We start from the raw sequence: 20,926 nt of genomic DNA, 5'->3' as shown, positions 1-20,926 counted from the left end.
AAACCATTATATTTAAGTCCTACATAGTGCACTGATGAATCGGTATTCAACCACAGACAAAAATCTAACGTTATACACTTTAGTAACGTAAAAACAAATCAACAAATTCAAATGTTTGATAAATAATCGCTAATTAATCATCGGCTAATGAAATAAGCTAATAGTTAGCTAGCGTGGCTACACACGGCTAACGTTAGCGTAAGGTTTAACATAAAATATTCGTGCGGTACAAATCCATACTATAAATTACTTCCGTCCGATACCTTACTTTATCCGTCTTATTATGTATTACTTATAAAATATTTACCTTCTCTTCCAGACATTTTGGATATGTCGCTTGTAAATGCGCGCGTGCGAGTGTGAAAAGCAGAGCAAAGACTGTACGGCTCAAGTCGGCGATATTATTTTCCACCCATATTAAGGAAAACAAATCCCGCCTACTTCGCTATTATCGGCTGTAGTACACGCAATACAGGTGCGAAACGACGTAGAGCTTAAGGACCCTATGCGTCGCCGAGAAACCCGGATGTAGTAGTTTTAGCATGTGCCTGAAGTAAAGGTTATCTGTCAGGTTCGATTGAATGATTTTTGCACATCCTCCTCTTTAACTAACACTTTTAATACATTATTTACTTTCAGATTTAATAAGCGGAAACAGGTCGGAATAAAAGCCGATATCTGGTATGTTTTAGGCTTATATATTATGCTTAGCTAAATACATTTGGACCTAATTGTCTAAGAAGCTAATGTTTTGATGCTAAGTGTGTTATTGAAATGAACCCCTACATATCATTGTTAACATGTTTGAATATAATAACATGCCTGTATAGTGTTGAATGTTATAACCTGATTTATAGGGTTATTCTAGCAACTATGTCAAATTGTGAGTAATTTTTTGCTGTAGAATTTGGTCAGTCTGGTTGTACAGAAACAATAAGCTCTGTTTACTGGATTACTGTTCGTACTTATTCCAGGTTGATATGTGTAATCAGTAATCGAAGGATCAATGAGCTACAGAGGGAGCTGCGTACTACGAAGGAGAAATGGCACTTGCTACTTCCTCCTTCAAATCTCTGGCAGAAACCAGTGCAATTCCTTCTCCAACAACAGAACTTTCTGTTCTCAGAAAAGTCCACCACATAAACCGGTGGCTGCTCAGGAGCAGACAACATCTGCTTTGAACACCGTGACCAAGCTTGCAAAACATTGGGGACACAATACTGTTAAAACTGCTAGAGCTACTGTCAATTACTGGTGGAAAAAGTATGAAGAGTTTGTTGGACTTGATGAGGTGCAAGATGCTCAGTCTAAGGTTGCAGAGGTAAGTTTTTTTCTTGTTAATATCACTAATAAGACCTAGTATCAACAATCCTGACAGTGTCTCGATGCTTTGTGATCAGGCTGAGAAGGCTTTCATGGTGGCCAGGGGAGTGGTTTGTGAGGCTCATTTGAGTTTGGAGGCTCTTCAGGTGAAGCTTAAGGAGGTTAGAGATCGCCTGGATCGAGTGTCAAGAGAGGAGGCACATTATCTTGAATTAGCAACACTGGAACACAGGTTACTTCAGGTGGGATGAGAATCAAGGCATGAGCTGATAAATATATTTAGTATATGTACTCACTGATTCTTCTTTAACGCTAACAGGAAGAACGGCGCCTGAAAATGGCTTACGAAAATGCAGAGGAAGGAGAGAGGGAAAAATTTGCACTTTTCTCTGCTGGCGTGCGTGAGAGTCATGAGAAGGAGCGGTCACGGGCAGAACGCACCAAGAACTGGTCCATCATTGGGTCAATACTGGGTGCCATTATTGGTGTCATGGGGTCCACATACATCAACAGGGTGCGTCTCCAGGAGTTGAAAAGCTTGCTCCTGGAGGCGCAGAAGGGACCAGCAAGTCTACAAGAAGCTATTAAAGTCCAAGCCGGTTCTCACAAGAGCCAGCAAGAGGAACTCCGAGGCCTCATAGACGCGCTAAAGGTAGCCGTTACTAATAGAACAGATGAGAAACCTGAATCTGTTCCCATAGCAGCCATAGCAGATGTAATACTACCACCAAAGTCCAGCATGTCAGAAGAAGCCATTAAAGAGATGCTTCTGCATAGCCAGAGAGCTCAGTCAAACATGGAAGATCTCAGGCCACAGATGGATCAGATCAAGCAGAGTTTAGGGAAGATGGCGACCGAGCTTCAGGCTGTGAAGAAGTCCATCTTGGACCGTCCTGTGGAAAAACCGATTATTCAGACAAAAGATACGCCGCTTTTAGTATGTGAGACAGAGAGCATCATCCAAGGCCTGGACCAAACGGAGAAAAGACTGGAGGCTCAGATTAACAAGTCTACTCTATACAACACTATTCTTACTTACACAGCGTTTGCTTTATCTATGCCAGTGCTGTACATTATCTTCAAAAGTACATGACCTCATATTTTAAAGTACTATAAGAACTGTATGTTGGTGCTTAGGAGTTAAGAATTAAAAAATGAAACATGAATTATGTTTTCTGGCATTTCTTCTAATTTACAAGACTTCTCAGAGAGGGCTTGTTTATCTTTGTGTATCATTGCTGTAGTAAAGCTATTTCCATTTTCAAATGATTAGGTTTTAAGATTGTTTTTTTATTATCTTTATTTTTACGTGTATATAACCCCACTGGTTTTGTTCTAAGTATCGTCATACCTATTCATAGATTCAAGCACTATAGTATGATGTTTTGTCATAGAGGAAGTGATCAAGGTACCATTTTGCTGCTTAATTACTAGCAATTGAACTAGGACAGTATCTTTTCTGAAACAGGCTTTGTAATGGTTTTCTTTTAATAATTAACTTTTATTCTATGATGTGGGTAAAAGGGTTATGTATTCTATGAGAACTCACCAATAAATATCAATAAAAATAAAGCAGAAACAAGAAAACATGATCTTACTATGATGTTCAGTAAATTCCAATGATCCTGCTGAACTTCTGTGAAGTTTCACATCGGTGAATGTGTTCAGGTGTTTGTACATTTTGCATAACCTGTAATGGGTGACTCTTGGAAAATGTTTCAAGCATGAGATGTTAAATGGACTCACAGAATAGTGAAAAATAAATGTATTTTTTAGTACTACTTTGTATGCTTATATGTTTCAAGGTAAAGTGTAGGTGTTGGTCTGCAACACTTTTCCAATGCTTTAGCTTAATTCATTTACATTTCTGGTATTTAGCAGACACCCTTATCCAGAGTGACTTACATTTTTATTTCAATTTATACAACTGAGCAATTGAGGGTCAAGGGCCTTGCTAAGGTGTGCAGCAGTGGCAGCTTGGTGGACCTGGGATTCGAACCCATGACATTCTGATCAGTAGTCCACATTAACCACTGAGCTCCCACATTCCACTCTACCAATTCCTACCTTTGCCCTGTGTGTGTGGAGTTTGCAGGTTCTCCCCATGCTTCATTTGAATTCTCTAACTTCCAATCCTTACATACAGGCATGTACCATAGGTTGCTTTCTATCTCTAAATCGTCTTTGTTTGTGTGATTGTGCCTTGAGATGGTTTGGCACCATGTCCCCTGCTTCGTGCCCCAATTCCTCTGCAGTAAGCTCCAGGCTTATTAGTACTGCATCGTGTTCCCTGCACTGCAGCGCCATCCTCGTGAACTCAAATCCTGAAGCCGTGATGTAAGAAGCGCGCGGACCAATCAGCAACCCGAGAGACTCACGCTTATTCCATATTCATGAGTTTTCGCGCGCTTTTTGGTCACATGTTTATTTCGCGGGAAACTTTTGCCTCGCCGGGAAACAGCAGTTTGAAGAGAACAGACCTGAGCAGCACACGGTATAATGGCGGTGAGTACAACATATAATCATGATCACGCTCGGTAAATAAATAGTATAAACGTAGGCAGAAAAGTGTTTTTGTTTTTTTATAAGGCTGTAGAGAAAGTTATAGGAATACGTAACTGATTTATTTTGTTACAGTTATAGATACTCATCTAGTTTTGGTTTATTCAAACAGGGTTATTGTTAAACGAATAGGAGGTTTGTTTTATCCATAAATATAAACTTACCATGTGGAATATTGTTTTGAGTTTAAACTGTTGCCCCATGTGAAATCATCGTTCATTACTGAAGCTTAAGTGAGTCGACAGAGAGTCGTTACTGATAGTAATAATGCTCTATTTTAGTTGTACAAGCATTCACATAGACCTGTGCATTCAGACAAGTTGTGGGTTTCTGTAGCCGAAATTTATAACAAATATCTGTATGGTTTTCTTTCTTTACTGAATCAGAACTCGCTCTACTCGACTCATATGCGGATATGTTCGAATGAGTCGATTCAGTAACGCGAGTCTTTAACGAACATCCTTATCAGAATGGTGCAAGTAAATACAGCATATGTTTTCTAAAATGTTAGAACAGCTTGATTGTTAAAGTGTCATGAACACAAGACTTCTAATAAAGATTTATAAAGGTAGCTAATTCTGATATTTTGTCTTAGCAGCTTTTGTTATAATCAGTATATCCATAGAATATGAAGTTAATCAACTCACAAATATGTTCATTATTAAGTCAACATGGACCTAATGTGTACTATGATGTAGGCTGTTTAATAAGCAGACATGTTATTGTATGCAGATCTAATTGAACCTTCATTGGCTACATTCAGTGATGTGCTGCTTGATCCTTTTCTGTTTTCTTTTTGCAGGATTCCTCAGAATCTTTCAACGTGGCCACGAGCCCGAGTCGCGGGTCACGGCGTGGTGATCTGACTTCCAGCCCAGGCAGAGACCTTCCTCCCTTTGAAGATGAGTCTGAGGGACTGCTGGGTGAAAATAGACCCGAAGACGTGGAGGAGGAAGATGGAGAGGATCTGTTCGGGAACCAGTTGGAGGGGTAACAAATGTTTTGCCTTTATATTAATGCTTTACCATGTATGATTGGTACTTTACACGTGCATAAAAAAGGAAATGTGGTTTTTTTATATTATCTACAATAACCTAGTTTTATAAAATGCATTTTGCAGCTTTTTTTTTGGGTTGCCATTTTTAGATACTTTGCTAACAACCTAAGTTTATAAACAGACATTTTTTTAATTGTGCTCTGCAGAGAGTATCGTGCTATTCCTGAACTGGATCGCTATGAGGCCGAAGGTCTGGATGACGAGGATCTGAGTGAACTGTCTCCTGGAGCTCGTGCTCGTGCCGAGGCAGCCTTGAATGAAAGGGACAAAAGATTGGGTGTGGGCCGCATGCCGAGAGAACTGCTCTATGGTGAGTTCTGTCTCTGAACAAAAATATATACACATATAGTAAATCGGTTTTAAATATGTCTATGCATATTTGGAATATGTACCACATCCTCGTATGTGCATTAAATATGTCTATGCATATTTGTCTCGTATGTGCATAATAAATTGATGTATAAACAGCCAAAAATTCAAAGTGGTCTGTTCAAAGGCAGTACTGTAAATACACAACATTGTAAGAACAGGAACTGATGCACAGCGTTTGCACAGATGACAAACTACCATTTCAGTGTCTGAGACTGGAGCACTTTATTCTTGGCTGTAGCTGTATCATTAGCTAGTTAACTGGCTTAGAAATATCCCTTGGGGGGTGGGTGGGGGGGGGGGGGGGGTTGAGGAAAATGCAGTAGAAGTCATCCAGATCAAAACTACTATGTAACTCTACTAGAAAAGTGCACCATCATCTTATATAAGTGCAAATCTTATTAAGAATGCCAGACTTCTCCTGACCTTTTTTATCTTCTTTATTCAGATAGCGAAGATGAGGATGATGAGCGTCCATCGAAGAGGCGACGGCGCCAAGCAGAGCGTGCCGCAGAAGGAGCTGGTGCTGAAGGCGAGGATGAAGAGATGATTGAGAGTATTGAGAACCTGGAGGATATGAAGGGGCACTCGGTGCGGGAATGGGTATCCATGGCTGCCCCACGCTTGGAAATCTACCACCGTTTCAAGAACTTTCTACGAACGCATGTGGATGAGCACGGCCACAACGTATTCAAGGAGAGGATCAGCGACATGTGCAAAGGTAACTTATTATAATGGTGTATATATATATATTTTTTAAATTAAATGGCAGCATTATTATTTTTACAGTCCAGGATTTGCGACTGGCTTTGAGTGCGTTATACGAAGCCCTGACCCTTCCTGGAGATATAAGAGAACTTGTGGTCTTTTCAGTACTTTTGTTTTTAATTAGCTATTGTTCACTTCTAGAAAACAAAGAGAGCTTGTTGGTTAACTATGAGGAGTTGGCCTCCAGAGAGCACGTCCTGGCTTACTTTCTTCCCGAGGCACCCGCTGAGATGTTGAAGATCTTTGATGAAGCCGCGAAAGAAGTGGTACTGGCCATGTACCCCAAATACGATCGTATAGCCCATGAGATCCATGTGCGTATTGGCAACCTGCCTCTAGTAGAGGAGCTGCGTTCGCTCAGGTAAAGTGGCTATTGTTGCGTGTCATTTATGTGCTCTTAGTCATCTTAAGTGGTATAAAGCCTTTTGGGGTTACAGACTGGTCAAAAGTGTCCGTGGCCACATTCTCTTATGAAATATAATCTTGACAAAGTCGCTATCTAATTTAAATATTCATCAAAGTAAAATTTTTGAATGGGGGGGATTATCGGAGCTTGTGCGATACTGTCTGATCTTCTCAGTTCACAAATTTTGTGACTTTAAATATTAGACACAAAAATAGAAGCATGGCCTGATTTCATGCAATTTGTAAAGCCTTGTGCCTTAATACAATATAAAGGTTAATTAAAAAAAAATCCACGTGTTTTTTTTGTTGTTGTTTGTAGGCAGCTCCATCTGAACCAGCTGATCCGAACCAGCGGTGTGGTAACCAGTTGTACGGGAGTTCTGCCCCAGCTCGGCATGGTCAAATACAACTGTAACAAGTGTAACTTTATCCTCGGACCCTTTTTCCAATCACAGAATCAGGAAGTGAAGCCAGGCTCCTGTCCAGAATGTCAGTCTCTTGGTCCATTCGAAATCAACATGGAGCAGGTTCGTACAGCTTCCATGTTTTAAACTGATTGATTGTATGGCAGTTGTGTTTGAATCACCATACACAAAGGATTATGAAGAAAGTTATGCATCAAACTGTAATTAAATTCCTCTAGCTATTAACATGATCATGTCTCGATTATGATCAAAGTCAGAAATTCTTTTAATTGCTGCTTGAGCCAATCTTGCTAGGTTAAGTGTAAGCGTTCCTTCCACAGACCGTGTACCAGAACTACCAGCGCATCACCATCCAGGAGAGTCCTGGCAAAGTGGCGGCTGGCCGTCTGCCCCGGTCCAAAGACGCGATCCTTCTGGCTGACCTGGTAGATAGCTGCAAGCCTGGAGATGAAATTGTAAGTTCATTTGAAACAAACAGTTGAACTGTGGTGGTCAGTGCACATTAGAATAAGTAATGGGTACATGGTTTATGATGTGGAACGGATATTAAGAAAATGACAATTTAATGTGAATTTGTTTCTTAGGAGCTGACAGGCATCTACCACAACAACTACGATGGCTCTCTGAACATGGCTAACGGCTTTCCTGTTTTTGCCACCGTCATCCTGGCCAATCACATTGTGAGGAAAGATGAGCGAGTGGCCGTGGCAGAGCTCACCGACGAGGATGTGAAGGCCATCGTGGCTCTGTCCAAGGACGAGCGTGTTGGAGAGAGGGTGAGTGAGCACAGAACGTATACTAAAATATACAGCTAGTCAATTCTTATTCTCAGTCTGCCTTGTTTCTTGCACCGTATATAACGGACAAGGTTAGGGAGGGTTTTCATTCTGACTTTTAACTGGATTATTTTGACTTTTGCAGATATTCGCCAGCATTGGACCCTCCATCTACGGCCATGAAGATATCAAGAGAGGTCTGGCTCTTGCGCTGTTTGGTGGCGAGTCGAAGAATCCAGGTGGGTTATTTATAGCATTTTGTAACCTGTAAACCTGGATTTCAGCAGATTCCAGACCTAATTTACCTCACAATATTCAGAAGTTCTGTCATGGAAACAGATTTTAGCACTATCTCTATAGAGGTGAGGGTGTTTTATAATAGAGACTTGCATCACTGAAAAAAACTGTATGTCTCTTCAGTCTTACGTTACCTGTATTTGTGTTATCTTGTACATTTTTACACTTTGAGAGATAGTTTGAACTTTCCTATTCATGAGGAAGTCTGCTGAAGCTGACAGGATGTCTCTTGTCATATAAAGCTCTGGCTTTGGGCCTGTATGTTAATCAGGGTATTTATTCTGATTTATCTTTTTTAATTTCTTACACTTCATTTGCTTTGTCTGTAGGAGGGAAGCATAAAGTACGTGGTGACATCAACGTGCTGTTGTGTGGGGATCCAGGCACAGCCAAGTCCCAGTTTCTGAAGTATGTGGAGAAGGTGGCGAGCCGGGCGGTGTTCACGACGGGACAGGGTGCCTCAGCCGTGGGTCTAACAGCCTACGTCCAGAGACACCCGGTCACCCGGGAGTGGACATTGGAGGCTGGGGCTCTGGTCCTGGCAGACAGAGGAGTCTGTCTTATTGATGAGTTTGATAAGGTGAGCCCCTTGTATAGATAGATAAATATAAGATGTGGTGATTTTATTACAATAAGCAAAAGTTTAAATGGTCCTTGGATTCTCAGTTATATAATTCACAAAGTCTAACGTTTGCTTGTTACACAGATGAACGATCAGGACCGCACTAGTATTCATGAAGCCATGGAGCAGCAGAGTATTTCCATCTCCAAAGCCGGCATTGTAACATCCCTGCAGGCCCGATGCACCGTAATCGCTGCTTCTAACCCAATCGGTGCGTACCATAGTTTTAAGCAAGGAGTGATTGATTAGATCACTGATATAGCTTGGCTTTATTTCTACACTTAGGACTGGTTTGTGTGTTGAGAAGCACTTGTGTTGAAATGCTGAAAGCCTGCAAATCATTTCTTCAGAACTATATGAAGTTCTCAGCTGTTATTCAGGCAGTTAATAGGCAGAAAGCAGAATAGTTAAAGGTGGGGTCTCCGTTGTTTGAGAAATGCTTCAGAAAACTGTGTTGGGCTGCCAAACAAAACTAATGTGTAGCCAATGAGCAGAAAGGTGCGGGGCTTGTCAATATGGGTGGAGAGAGTGTTTAGTGTGCATGTGTGACATTAGCAGAAAGTGGTTTTAACATTGACATGGCAGATAAAGCGAAGAAAGGCAAGAAGCAGGACCCGTGTTAATATAGGATCAGCTTTCCAGCGGTGGAGAGATCTTCTGCGTGAAACGGAGATAAACATTTCACGGTACAACACACAGTGCTGCAAAAACACATTTGTATTACCATAGTATTACTCATTGTGTTCATTTATTGATAAAAATATACCCTCGGTCAGCTGCCCCAACAGGTTCCGCCATAATACTTATGGGTTATACTCGGTGTTGTATAAAGTACTAGAAAGCAATACTTGAGTAAAAGTACAAGTATCGTACTAGAAAAAGACTTTGGTAGACGTGAAAGTCACCTTTTAGAATATTACTCAAGTAAAAGTCTTAAAGTATCTGATATTTACTGTACTTAAGTATCAAGTCATTTTCTGATATTTAATGTACTTAAGTATTTGACGTAAAAGTAAAATGTCAGATTTTCGGTTGGCAAAAGAGCAGGGGCGGTTCTAGGGTTTCATCTTTAGGGGGTTTTAGCCCTCAGTGAGAATTTAAAACAAGAGTTTTATATTATATATTATATGACTACATAGTAAGCCAAAAGTTATGGTATTATTTAAAATGGCAAAAGTGGACACCAAAATGTTATGCATGATGTAATGATGCCAGTCTTGAATCAAATCAGTTCATGTATGTGTGCATTCTCTACAAACAGTGTGTCCCATGAATGCAGTCATTAATAAACAAAATATTCACAAAACAAAGACCAAATCAATAAATGTTATTTTTATTTAGTATTGATATTGCATTAATATTTTGTTTCTGCTACAACTCTGGTAATAAGAATAGTGACATTTCACTGCTTTTGGTTGCCGCCGTTATAGATAAATGCCTCCAGCTCTGACTGCGCGTGCACGCTGCGCGTACCTGTGCTTCTCCGTACAGCGTGCGGACGAGCGTAATACAATCTAGGAACAGTGATTCGCCAAACCTCCCTTCTGATTTTATTTTGTAGTAACGAGTAACGGAGATGCTTAGTGGAAATATAACGGAGTAAAAGTATACATTTTATCTAGGAAATGTAGTGGAGTAAAAGTGAAAGATGACATAAATTTAAATAGCGAAGTAAAGTACAGATACGTGAAATTTATACTTAAATACAGTAACGAAGTATTTTTACTTCGTTACATTACAACACTGGTTATACTTGGGTTATACTTGTCTGGTGTATGTGTGGGGCAGACCTATCAATACAGGGGTGGGACCTATTTGGGTTAGGGGTGTGTTTGTTTTGGTGATTTCAAATGTCAACATTGGCTTTCAAACAACGGAGACCACACCTTTTAAAGTGAATAGTTACACGCTCAAATCCCTTATCTTATTGATAACCTTTTTTTAATGCACATAAAATTCCTACAAGACAAATTTCTGTTTCAGTCACTTTCTTATTATATATAACGGATCATATTTTCACACATCCTGCTGAGTGCTTTAACATTCAATTAGCCCTATTTGAGGTGATTCGGTGTTCGTTAATCAGTCATAAAATAAGAAAAGATTTCAGGCAATTTTCACTCAGTCAAATGAAAGAAAACACTTAAAACCTGTGGGGAAAATGATTGAACCCTCGTCTTTGTTAGAATGCCACTGTGTGTCAGACCGTTGCTTAAAGTACAGTATTTGTTCCAGATCAAGTGCAGTTTGTTCATGATTTCATTAGCGCAGAAGTTAGAAATCTGGATATAAAGGCTAACCTCTGACGTTGGCTGTAGTTTAATGTGAGTTATTAAATGTTTTACAATCTTATCAGTGCTATCTTTCTTTTAAAAAAAACGGACCGTTCAGTCACACTGTGGGGTCTCATAGCCATATTAGAGAACAGTAAATAGTTTATTTTGTGTGTATATACAATATCCAGCATTTTATATGTAAGCTTTGTATTGTGTTTTGTCTTGCTTTAAGGTGGTCGATATGACCCGTCCCTCACCTTTTCTGAGAACGTGGACCTGACGGAGCCCATCGTGTCTCGTTTCGACATCTTGTGTGTAGTAAGAGACACCGTGGATCCTGTGCAGGTGAGAGACAACACTGCTTGCTGTTCCCTTGTCTCTGTTACATGTAGGACCTGGAATATTAATTGTTTTTCTTTTCCCCCATCCTTCTTTCTCTAAAGGACGAGATGCTTGCACGCTTCGTGGTGGGCAGCCACATAAAGCATCACCCCAGCAATAAGGAAGGCGGTGTGGCCAGTCTGGAAGAGATGGTACTGCCCAACTCGTCAGACGTTCCACCCGTTCCTCAAGAGCTGCTCAGGAAGTACATCCTCTACGCCAAGGAGCGCGTGCGTCCCAAACTGAATCAGATGGACCAGGACAAGGTGGCACGCATCTACAGCGACCTCCGCAAGGAATCCATGGTTAGAGGACTTTCTTCAGAAAGAATTCTTTTCATGAAGAATATGGAGTCTGTAACTTTATGCTGCACCAGACAGAGACATTAAGTGTAGAGCTGCTTGGCAAAATTCACTGAAGTTAATAATCGAGTAATATCCTGGTTGGTTTTTCTTTTTTTTTTTTTTTTTTAAACATTTGCTGATTTTTTTTTTCTTTTCAATTTTACATTTCTTAGGTGATCTGTGTACCTATTTGTTGAATGCTGTATTAATTTACAGCTTTTATGCTGAATCCTAAACAGCTTTTAATTAACTGCCTATTCTTATTTAGTAGGTAACATGATATTGTCTACACACTTTATAATATGCATGTATAATATATGTACACACAAACACACACACCTGAAAACACCACTGGTGGTTCCACCTTTTAATTCTGAGTTGTTTAGATACCAAATTTTCTGATTTCATCCTTAGGGAGCTTTTCACTCGATGTTGTTAGTTTGCATTTGATGTCTTGTGTTTTAATGCAGTTTTGTCTCTCTCTCTCTGACAGGCTACCGGCAGCATCCCGATTACGGTGCGTCACATTGAATCGATGATCCGAATGGCAGAGGCTCACGCACGTATGCACCTCCGTGATTATGTACAAGAGGATGACGTCAACATGGCTATACGCGTCATGCTGGAGAGCTTTATTGACACCCAGAAGTTCAGCGTGATGAGGAGCATGAGAAAGGTGCAGAAATTTCTTCATCCGTTTTCTGACCAATTAAAATACAGCTTCCTACTAATACGATGGATTATGTGCCAACGTATGGTCATGATTAGGAATAAATTTTAGTAGTAAGAACGTGCGAAAGAAATGAGCTTAGGGCACCTTTTTAATAGCCTTCTACCCTTACCTGCGTTCTGGCAAAATTCTGGCTTAAAAAAAAAAGCTAGCAAAGAGATCATTTCAGTGACTTTACCAGAAATCCAATTTGTATTTGAACAAAAATGACCTTTGATGATCAAGTAGATGTGCATTGTTTTGCTGTTTAGACTTCATGCTTAAATCTACCACAAAGTTCTGCCTTCAGCTGACTGTGGGAACGAAATCTCTATCAATATTAAAGACAAGTGTCTCTTGCTGCTAGGATCAACCTTGAGCCACAAACCATCAGTGTAGGAGCACTTGCGTTTCTGCCCTGGGGTTTGTCCGGTCAGCAGAGTGAAGTCAGCGTTCTTGCATTTAAATGCATGTCAATACGTTGCTTGTTTTTCTTTTTCACACCGTTCAGCACTGGCATAATGTGCAGTCGATAAAAGCAGTTTGGCGCTAGAGGTTAAACGTTTAAAGCAGGGTTTCTCGAGGTGCTTTATTCTTTTCTTTGTGTGTGTGTGAATTCTTTACTGCCAAAAGGGGCAGTAGCCATTTTATAATGCAGAATAAAAATGTCTGTGCTTAATTCTGTCGTAGCCCTAAATACAGCAACACAAGTCATAAGATATTATATATTATAGTATTATATATTACATATTGATTTTATATTATGATTCCATTATTTCTCTTTTCCAAATCCTTGCTTTTTTTTATTTTGGGGTTTACTGACTGGTGTCTGTTATCTTCCAGACGTTCGCACGCTACCTGGCTTTCAGGCGAGACAACAACGAGCTGCTGCTGTTTATCCTGAAGCAACTGGTGTCCGAGCAGGTGTCCTACCAGCGCAACCGCTACGGAGTGCAGCAAGACGTGATCGAGATCCCCGAGAAAGACCTGGTGGACAAGGTAACTGACAGGACGACGTGTTCTACCGCTGTATATCATGCTTCGAATAATATACGGTTATGTCATGTGAACATGTTACATGTGGTATTACACTTTTTTGTTGTCGAATATAAAGGCAGTTTTTGATGTTTAGGACAAATCTTATATTTATTAGGTAATTCAATGGGCTAGTGAAAGCTACCCATTACCATGTAGTTGGTCGTCATTATCTTTATTAAGTGAAGCATTTCCCTTCATAGGCTCGACAGATCAACATCCACAGCTTGTCTGCGTTTTATGACAGCGACTTGTTCCTCTCTAACAAGTTCTCCCATGATGCAAAGAAGAAGCTGATCATGCAGCAGTTTTAAGCCACTTGCTGCACACGGATTGTATTTCAAGAATATTGTGGACGTGTAAATATGTTCCTGTGGATCGTCACACGGTGTGCAAACGAGTTCTGATATGGACAGAGTTATTTGATCGTTCGGGGAGGTGTCGCGCTTCGATCGTCATCGTGTTTGCTTTCGCTTGTTAGCAAACAGATGGTATGATTTTTTTTTTTTTGTTTGTTTTGTGTTTTTTTTCTATTGTCAAATGCAGAAATGTCCTGGATGTGTAGAATTGGTTATTGTGAAAAGATATGTACCATGTTCTAAAATAAAACATTCCCTTACCCTGAAATAATTTAGAGTAAATCGTCCTGTGATTTGCTATGACAGACTTTATAGCATGTTATGTGCCAGATGAATTTTTCTAGATTCCAGATTTTGTTCTTGCTTTAACAGATGTTCAGATTTGGGTTAAATTCTGGGTAATTCATTCTTCTGGTGATTTTAACTGTTAATGCAGTTCAAAGGTTAAACCGATTCTTAATTATTAATACTGTCCCCAAGTATGTATGTACACACACACACACACACACACGCATCAACAAATGCTGTTGGATCACAATCTTTGTTCACCAAATGTTGTCTAGATCTTTATCTAAATATATATTGTGCTTGCAGGAGTAGGCTGAGGTCACTTTATTGGCCACAGTACATCCTAATAGAAGAATCTATTACAGAAACTCTAGTTGCAGCTCTAAAGCGAAAGTTAGTGTTGCTGAACTACAGCCAGTGTTTTACAAGTTCTTCTTTCTTCTGTTTATATACTTTCCTGGCTCAGACCGTAGTCTAGCCCAGTACACAAACCCTGATTTAGCAAGAGCGAGGATCAATCTGTAGCAAAAGAAGTGTCTCTCAATCAGCTCTATAGTTTAACAGCCCAAGGACTGATCAGGGAGTTGGCTGTTTTAAGGGCTTTCTCAACTGCACAATCCTCCTGGTGTACTGAAACGTTTACTCTAAAACAAAAATCCCACAATGCACCACAGGGAGCATCGATGCTCACCATGTTCCCTTAATGGGACTGATTCTGTCTGAAGCCTCTCAGCTTGGGAACGATGGCAAACAAACTCTGATATGATTTTTAAAACAAAATCAGCTACATAGAAAAAAAAATAAGATATTGTTCCTGCTTGTTGGTTAATAAAGGTTAATGCTGATGATTTACAATATGAGTATGTAGACATGTCACTGGAATTAGAGTCCTTAACATTGCGTAAACTGGTGTACACAATATATTGATTCACCAGCTAGGAAGCTTATTGAGGTGCACTCAAGTTTATCAAGATCATGAAGCACGTTTGTTTAAGTGACCTTGATAACGCATGTTAACGGCTTTAGAGTTTTTAAAACGGTTGAATCTGTGAACTGGGATTCTAAATGAGATGAAAAATTCCTACCTGCTCGCAAAGTAATGGGCTACAGTCATCCCAGATTATGTTACAACAATGTTTTTAAATATTGTATTAAAATATATTGATTAATTGTATTAGTTTTATTGATTGCTTTATTAGCAAAAAAAAAAAAGCTAAGTGCGTGGTAAGTGTTTTCTTTTCCAGGGGTTGAAAAAGTACCTAGATGAAACAAGTGGTGACTTAAAACTTTACATTTTTAATAAATACCTACATGAAAGAAGAAATTCAGCAGATGAATGTGAACAGTACTTAGAAAATATAAGATGTAAAGTTTTTTCTTATCCTTTTCCATAAAACTCAATGTAAAATACCCCAAGGTAATATGTAAGTATTATTATTAAGTAATTAGTATGCAAGTAACAAAATTAAATTTATTTTCAAGTCGTCGTCCCCCCCTTCTTCTGTCCTATATAACTTCAGAGCATGTTACAATTGACGGGTTTTGGACTAAATTGTAATGTTTTATTTATAATTTGCGACTTATTGAGCAGGTATTAATTTTATTTGGTCTGTTCTAGGCTTTTTAAGCAACTAAAGAAAAGTATTCAGGTGGAAATATGAGGTTTCTGCAATGTAGACAACATAGTAGAATAAATACAGTGGATATAATATGTTAAAGTAATTTTTCTGATGTAAAAGTTTTAGAACTAGAAATCATATCAGGTCTTTTTAACCTGTTACAAAAGTATGCACACTATTTTATAATGGGGTATGTGATCAGAATGAATCAGTCAGATTTAGATTTGTGTATCTATTTATTTTTTGGCTAACCCCAAATCAAGATCAACTGTTTCAACAGGTGGCTGAAGCCGTTGTCTGAAAGGAGCTTATAAAGCATGTACTGGATTTTACTGCTGAAAGGTATCAGGAGAGGGATACAAAACAATTTACTAATCATTACATAAAACGTGGAACATTGTAAAGGATATCAGAAAGTAGATAAATTTGCCATCACAGTGGCATCATCTCCTACACCCCCCCCATCTTTCTGTCTTTTGTCCTGCACTCTCTTTCTGTCTTCTTGTTTTCTGTCATACACTGTCTTTCTGTCTTCTTGTCTTTTGTCCTGCACTGTCTTTGTCTTCTTGTCTTTTGTCCTGCACTGTCTTTCTGTCTTCTTGTTTTTTGTCCTGCACTGTCTTTGTCTTCTTGTCTTTTCAAGTTTCAAGTTTATTTGTATGGCGCTTTTTACAATAGACATTGTTTCAAAGCAGCTTTACAGAACATAAACCTAGAGCAGGTGGTAAACATAATTAATGATAAAGGAAATAACGAATAATAAAAGAAATAAGAATTAATTCAATTCAAGACTTTCAAGTCTTTTGTCCTGCACTGTCTTTCTGTCTTCGTTTTTTGTCCTGCACTGTCTTTTTTATCTTCCTGTCTTTTGTCCTGCACTGTCTTTCTGTCTTCCTATCTTTTGTCCTGCACTGTCTTTCTGTCTTTTTGTCTTTTGTCCTGCACTGTCTTATTTGTCTTGTTCTGCACTGTTTGCACCAGGTTGCACAGATGCACTTTATGTATCTAGGACTAACTTACTAAGTCCTTGTAGCTCTGTCTTTGTTTTATGTTGCATTATGGTCCTGGGGAAACATTGTCTCATTTCACTGTGTACTGCAACAGCTATATGGTTGAAATGACAATAAAAGCTACTTCACTCTTTAGCTGGAGCCCTAGTAATAATAGGGAGAATCATGTATAACTCCAAATATCAGACTATTTTGGTAAGAACTCTGCATGAAAATGAATGTGCACTTATATGACAACCCTTAGCACAAATCCAGGCCAGCAAAGGGATGGCTTCAGAATAAGAAGCTCATAGTTTTGCACTAGTCCAGTCAGAGACTTACAAATAAAAAACTATGAAATTAGAACAAAAGGTGCTTTAAGAATTTATGAGTTAAGGGGCACACGTGTGGTTTATTAGTTATTTTCCCTTTATACAGCCTTATACATTTCTTATGGTTGCTGTAAAGGTTCTTAAAGATGTTCTACAATGATCATGAAAAAAAAACCTTCCTTTTCCATCAAGTAGTTAAGAATTTCTAAGTACGTGTCCATATAGTGCAATGCGGGCTCGTAAAGCTATCTCAATATTGATGAACATTCCGATTCACTTCTCGGAATCGATTCTTTCGAACAAAGCGATTTGAACAAACGCGAATGAATTGAATTCCGTTCGATTCGTCTGGTTCATAACTAAAAGGAAATATCATAGGCGACATTTGAAAAAAAAAAAAAAAAGAAAGAAAAGAAAATAATTAAACCTACACTCAAGTTGTGTAATTCACGTTATATGTGCGCCTAAAAAAAAGAAATATAATATCAAAATAATATAATAGTATAATATGCCATATAACAATTTAATGATTTGTTTTTTGTTTGTTTGTTTTTAAGCATCGTACAGATAGGTTTTAACACAGCGGAAGAAAATATATATATAAAGCAGACAAACGAAAACAAACGGCACGTTGTAATTTCTAAAGAGTCGGTTCATCTCGCGAGTCGATTCTTTGAATCTTTGGCCAGCACTACTCACGCGCACTTCTCACAACATTAGAGCGTCGAAGGAGGGGCAAATCATCCAGAATATACCCCCTGTACCCAAGCATACCAGCCGCAGGCTTTGGAGCAATCCAGAATTTTCACAAGTCTTGAAAGATGCGAGTGTGTTTTTTGTGAAATCTTTGCGCAGTCATGCTTTTGCACATCGAGGTCACTGGGATGCTGCAGACGCTCCTTTAATCTTCATCCCGCACCTTCAGATGCACAGCATGTCTCTTAGTGCTGTGCTTTTAGGGCATTAGGAAAGCACCAGAGTATCAAAGGATATCTTTTTAAATCTCTCTCTGATTGTGCATCCGGTGTTGTGTGCGCAATCATGTCTGCGCCTCCTCTTCATCACCTCATCATAGGTAAGATCAAACAATCTGATACAGATTTTTCTGCTTTGATCCTTTGCTATGGCTTTTATAAGTTTCACTTTGAAATTGGAATCTTATACAGATCATTATGCTTGGATAATATCTATCACCAAAATGCAGGTTGTGCTTTTCTTAGTCTACATATATACACATAGCCAATGTAGGTTCAATATATATATCCAAATCAATCTCATAAATATGCCTTCAGTGAGAAGGAATTGTTGTATTCAAATATATATTTTATACAGCCTTTTTTTTGTTACAGTGACTGTATTCATGTTGGAAGATGTTTTATTCATACATCTTTTACTCTAAGAAATAAATGGTACTAAACTGTAGCTTTTCTTCACTCTGGGGAGGCACCATTTCTGGTACATAGGTTATAACTTTAAAATATATATCCTTTACCTGGAAATGTGGATATATTTTATTTCATGGTATTTCATTTTCAGTAAATCAAGCATGACATGCAACTTTCTAGGTATAAGATAGTGTACATAGGCCTACTAAAGGTACAATAGATCTGCCCTTCAGGGTGCCATCCAAGTGGGTAAATATTAGTAGGCTTTTTTTCTGTCTGATAGTGTGCTGACAAAAAAATGGTGGGCTTTGCGACAGTTTTGCTATTATTTACCTTAAGGAAAGGTCTGTTCTCTTTGCATCTCTGAATTTAATTGAATGCACCACCCCATTGTCAAGGTACAGGATAGTATGTTTTTTTGGGAAAGAGTTTATGAAACTATCACTCAGGGATGCGAAAAAATTCTCAGATTTGTTTTTGAGTCCGAAGACTTGGCTGACGTTAATCACAGACTGCATTGGTCAAAAGCCATGCTGTGTTTTGGCTGCTCTGGCAAACATTCCAACACAACAATCGGACTGTTGGTAAAACACAGAACTGAAACATCTGAAACGTCTTTCTGTCTGTCTGCCTGTCTGTCTTTGTGCAATGCTGTGCCGCACATCTTACCTTCAACCTGATATGAGTCATCTTCATGCTGTTCACGAGCAGAAAAAAAAGAATATGTGTTTTTCTTTATTTTTAAAGAAAGTATTCGAATTTATAAGTATTAGAGTATAACTGTGATTAATAAAGGAATATTTGGCAGCTCTTCCAGGCAAAAAAACAAAACAAAACAAAACAAAACATCAATCTCACCAATGTAATCCTGGTAGACGTTTTTGTGGCTCGCTACCAAGAGATGCCAATCGTCCTGTAGCCTTATCCACTACTTTGTTCATTCATTAATGTTTATGACCACTGCAGAAAGCTCATAGCCTGGACCAGAGACTATAAATCTCCATCCTCCACCTACACACTGCTGCTGCAAAGTCAGCCTGAGATCATGATGCAGGCAGACAACTAATTCCGGTCCGATGCAATCAGCATTTTTGTGTACTGTAATTTAGGTCCAAAATGGGAGACACCCAGCATACAGAGGTAACTAATTTGTAATTATTGAGAATATATGTGTCCCAATAAGTTTAGAAGTAGGCTTGAAGTGTTTTTCTGTTAGTGATTTATTAAATGATCAGTTTTATTTATTGTAAAATGTATCTTCTTTCTAAAGGTTTGCAAAATGAAATGCATTGTGGGATGCTTTCTTGTCTAAAGACCCACAAAACCCAAAACCTTCAGAAGTAAGAGTAATTAACCTTCCCTTGTGTCTTCGGTGGTAAACAAAAAATAAATAAAATAATTTTAGGCACCGCAATATGCAGTGGTACAGTTTAGAATCATTATATCCGAGATGGAACCATAATGTTAAGGCAAACCTTATTTTAACTTCAAAAAGCATTGCCAAGCTAACATTCATGTTTTTTTGGTTTGTTTGCGCTTCATAAAAGTTTGTTGAAATTTCATCCACATTACAGCATACAATAGTGATTCACAATTTAGTTACACAATTAATTTTTCTAGGTTACAATAAATAATACAACATCCAAAACCATCAAGTCTGCATAGTTTATTTAAACGATTTTAATATTCTATTGCTTATTAATTACATTAGCTTTATAGTGTTAGCACAAAACATAAGAAGCACCATTCAACACTACGCAATTCATACCTGATTAACTACGGTGAAAATTTGTATCAATTTTTCACCAAAATATAAAGTGCTTTGTTTTACTTAACCAAGTCTGTAGTCTGGGTTAAGCAAGGCCCTGAAACCACATCTCGACTCACTTAATTCTTTTGTTAATATGCTACTCAGCAAATTCTGGCATTATTATGTATTATTATTGTTTATGATTTAATATTTATTATTATTTAATTATTTTATAACTCTTTTCTGGGAGTTGATTTTTTAGTTCTTTTCAGGAGTTAAAACTAAACTCCTGTGGAGTTGAAAATCTACTAACATACAGAATAAAATTTACCTCCTAACTAGGTTTTTTTTTTTAAATAATAACCCTTTCATGGTCTTAAAAAATCTAAAACATTAAAATGCTTTCAGGCCAAAATAATTACAAAAATAACAAACCCACAAATACAATTACAGAATTTGGTAGAAATCCATCATCCAGAGTGACTTACATTTATACAACTGACCAATTGAGGTTTAAGGGCCTTACTTAGGGGCCCAGAATAGGCAGCTTGGTGGACCTGGGATTCAAACTAACAACCTTTCGATTAATAGTCCAATGCCTTAACCACAGAGCTACTACTTCCAAACAAGAGCTGTGTTCTCTGAAAATCCCTCACAGCATAAAATTGTTTCTTAAAGTAAACTTTTTCCCTTCTGAATTAAACTTTTACCCTCCTCACAACAAAGTCCTAGATAACACAGCCGGGCGCAGGAAAGATGAACACCAAAATATTTAGAGTAACTTTAAACACTGGCTGTAGTCTAGGTCAGAAACTGACCAAACTTGCCAAAGTTGATATCTAACTCCAGATTATT

The 20,926-nt window shown here is 38.5% G+C and overlaps 3 protein-coding genes across 3 annotated transcripts in view; all 3 read left to right on the top strand.

The window, feature by feature from the left end:
- The first annotated feature begins 513 nt into the window (after positions 1–513).
- On the top strand, positions 514–2,489 carry ccdc51 (coiled-coil domain containing 51). Its single transcript, XM_027140759.2, has 4 exons — positions 514–681; positions 975–1,321; positions 1,401–1,565; positions 1,643–2,489. Exons 2-4 carry the CDS (start codon positions 1,007–1,009, stop codon positions 2,414–2,416), a joined length of 1,254 nt encoding a protein of 417 aa, XP_026996560.2. The 5' UTR covers positions 514–681; positions 975–1,006; the 3' UTR covers positions 2,417–2,489.
- A 1,191-nt stretch (positions 2,490–3,680) lies between these two features.
- On the top strand, positions 3,681–13,979 carry mcm2 (minichromosome maintenance complex component 2). Its single transcript, XM_027140813.2, has 16 exons — positions 3,681–3,828; positions 4,688–4,875; positions 5,089–5,252; positions 5,760–6,032; positions 6,221–6,440; positions 6,804–7,011; positions 7,230–7,364; positions 7,494–7,685; positions 7,831–7,924; positions 8,312–8,562; positions 8,689–8,815; positions 11,113–11,225; positions 11,324–11,566; positions 12,099–12,281; positions 13,158–13,313; positions 13,553–13,979. Exons 1-16 carry the CDS (start codon positions 3,823–3,825, stop codon positions 13,661–13,663), a joined length of 2,664 nt encoding a protein of 887 aa, XP_026996614.2. The 5' UTR covers positions 3,681–3,822; the 3' UTR covers positions 13,664–13,979.
- Positions 13,980–17,603: 3,624 nt separating this feature from the next.
- podxl2 (podocalyxin-like 2) overlaps positions 17,604–20,926 on the top strand; it is a 29,229-nt gene continuing 25,906 nt past the window's right edge. Inside the window, exon 1 of the mRNA XM_027140716.2 lies at positions 17,604–18,011. Coding sequence (XP_026996517.1) covers positions 17,978–18,011 — 34 coding nt within the window. The 5' untranslated portion in view covers positions 17,604–17,977. The remainder of the gene's footprint in view (positions 18,012–20,926) is intronic.

The sequence above is a fragment of the Tachysurus fulvidraco genome, chromosome 2 (genome assembly GCF_022655615.1).
Source record: "Tachysurus fulvidraco isolate hzauxx_2018 chromosome 2, HZAU_PFXX_2.0, whole genome shotgun sequence".
In the NCBI taxonomy this organism is placed as follows: Eukaryota; Metazoa; Chordata; class Actinopteri; order Siluriformes; family Bagridae; genus Tachysurus; species Tachysurus fulvidraco.
This window is presented reverse-complemented; position numbering and strand designations above follow the sequence as displayed.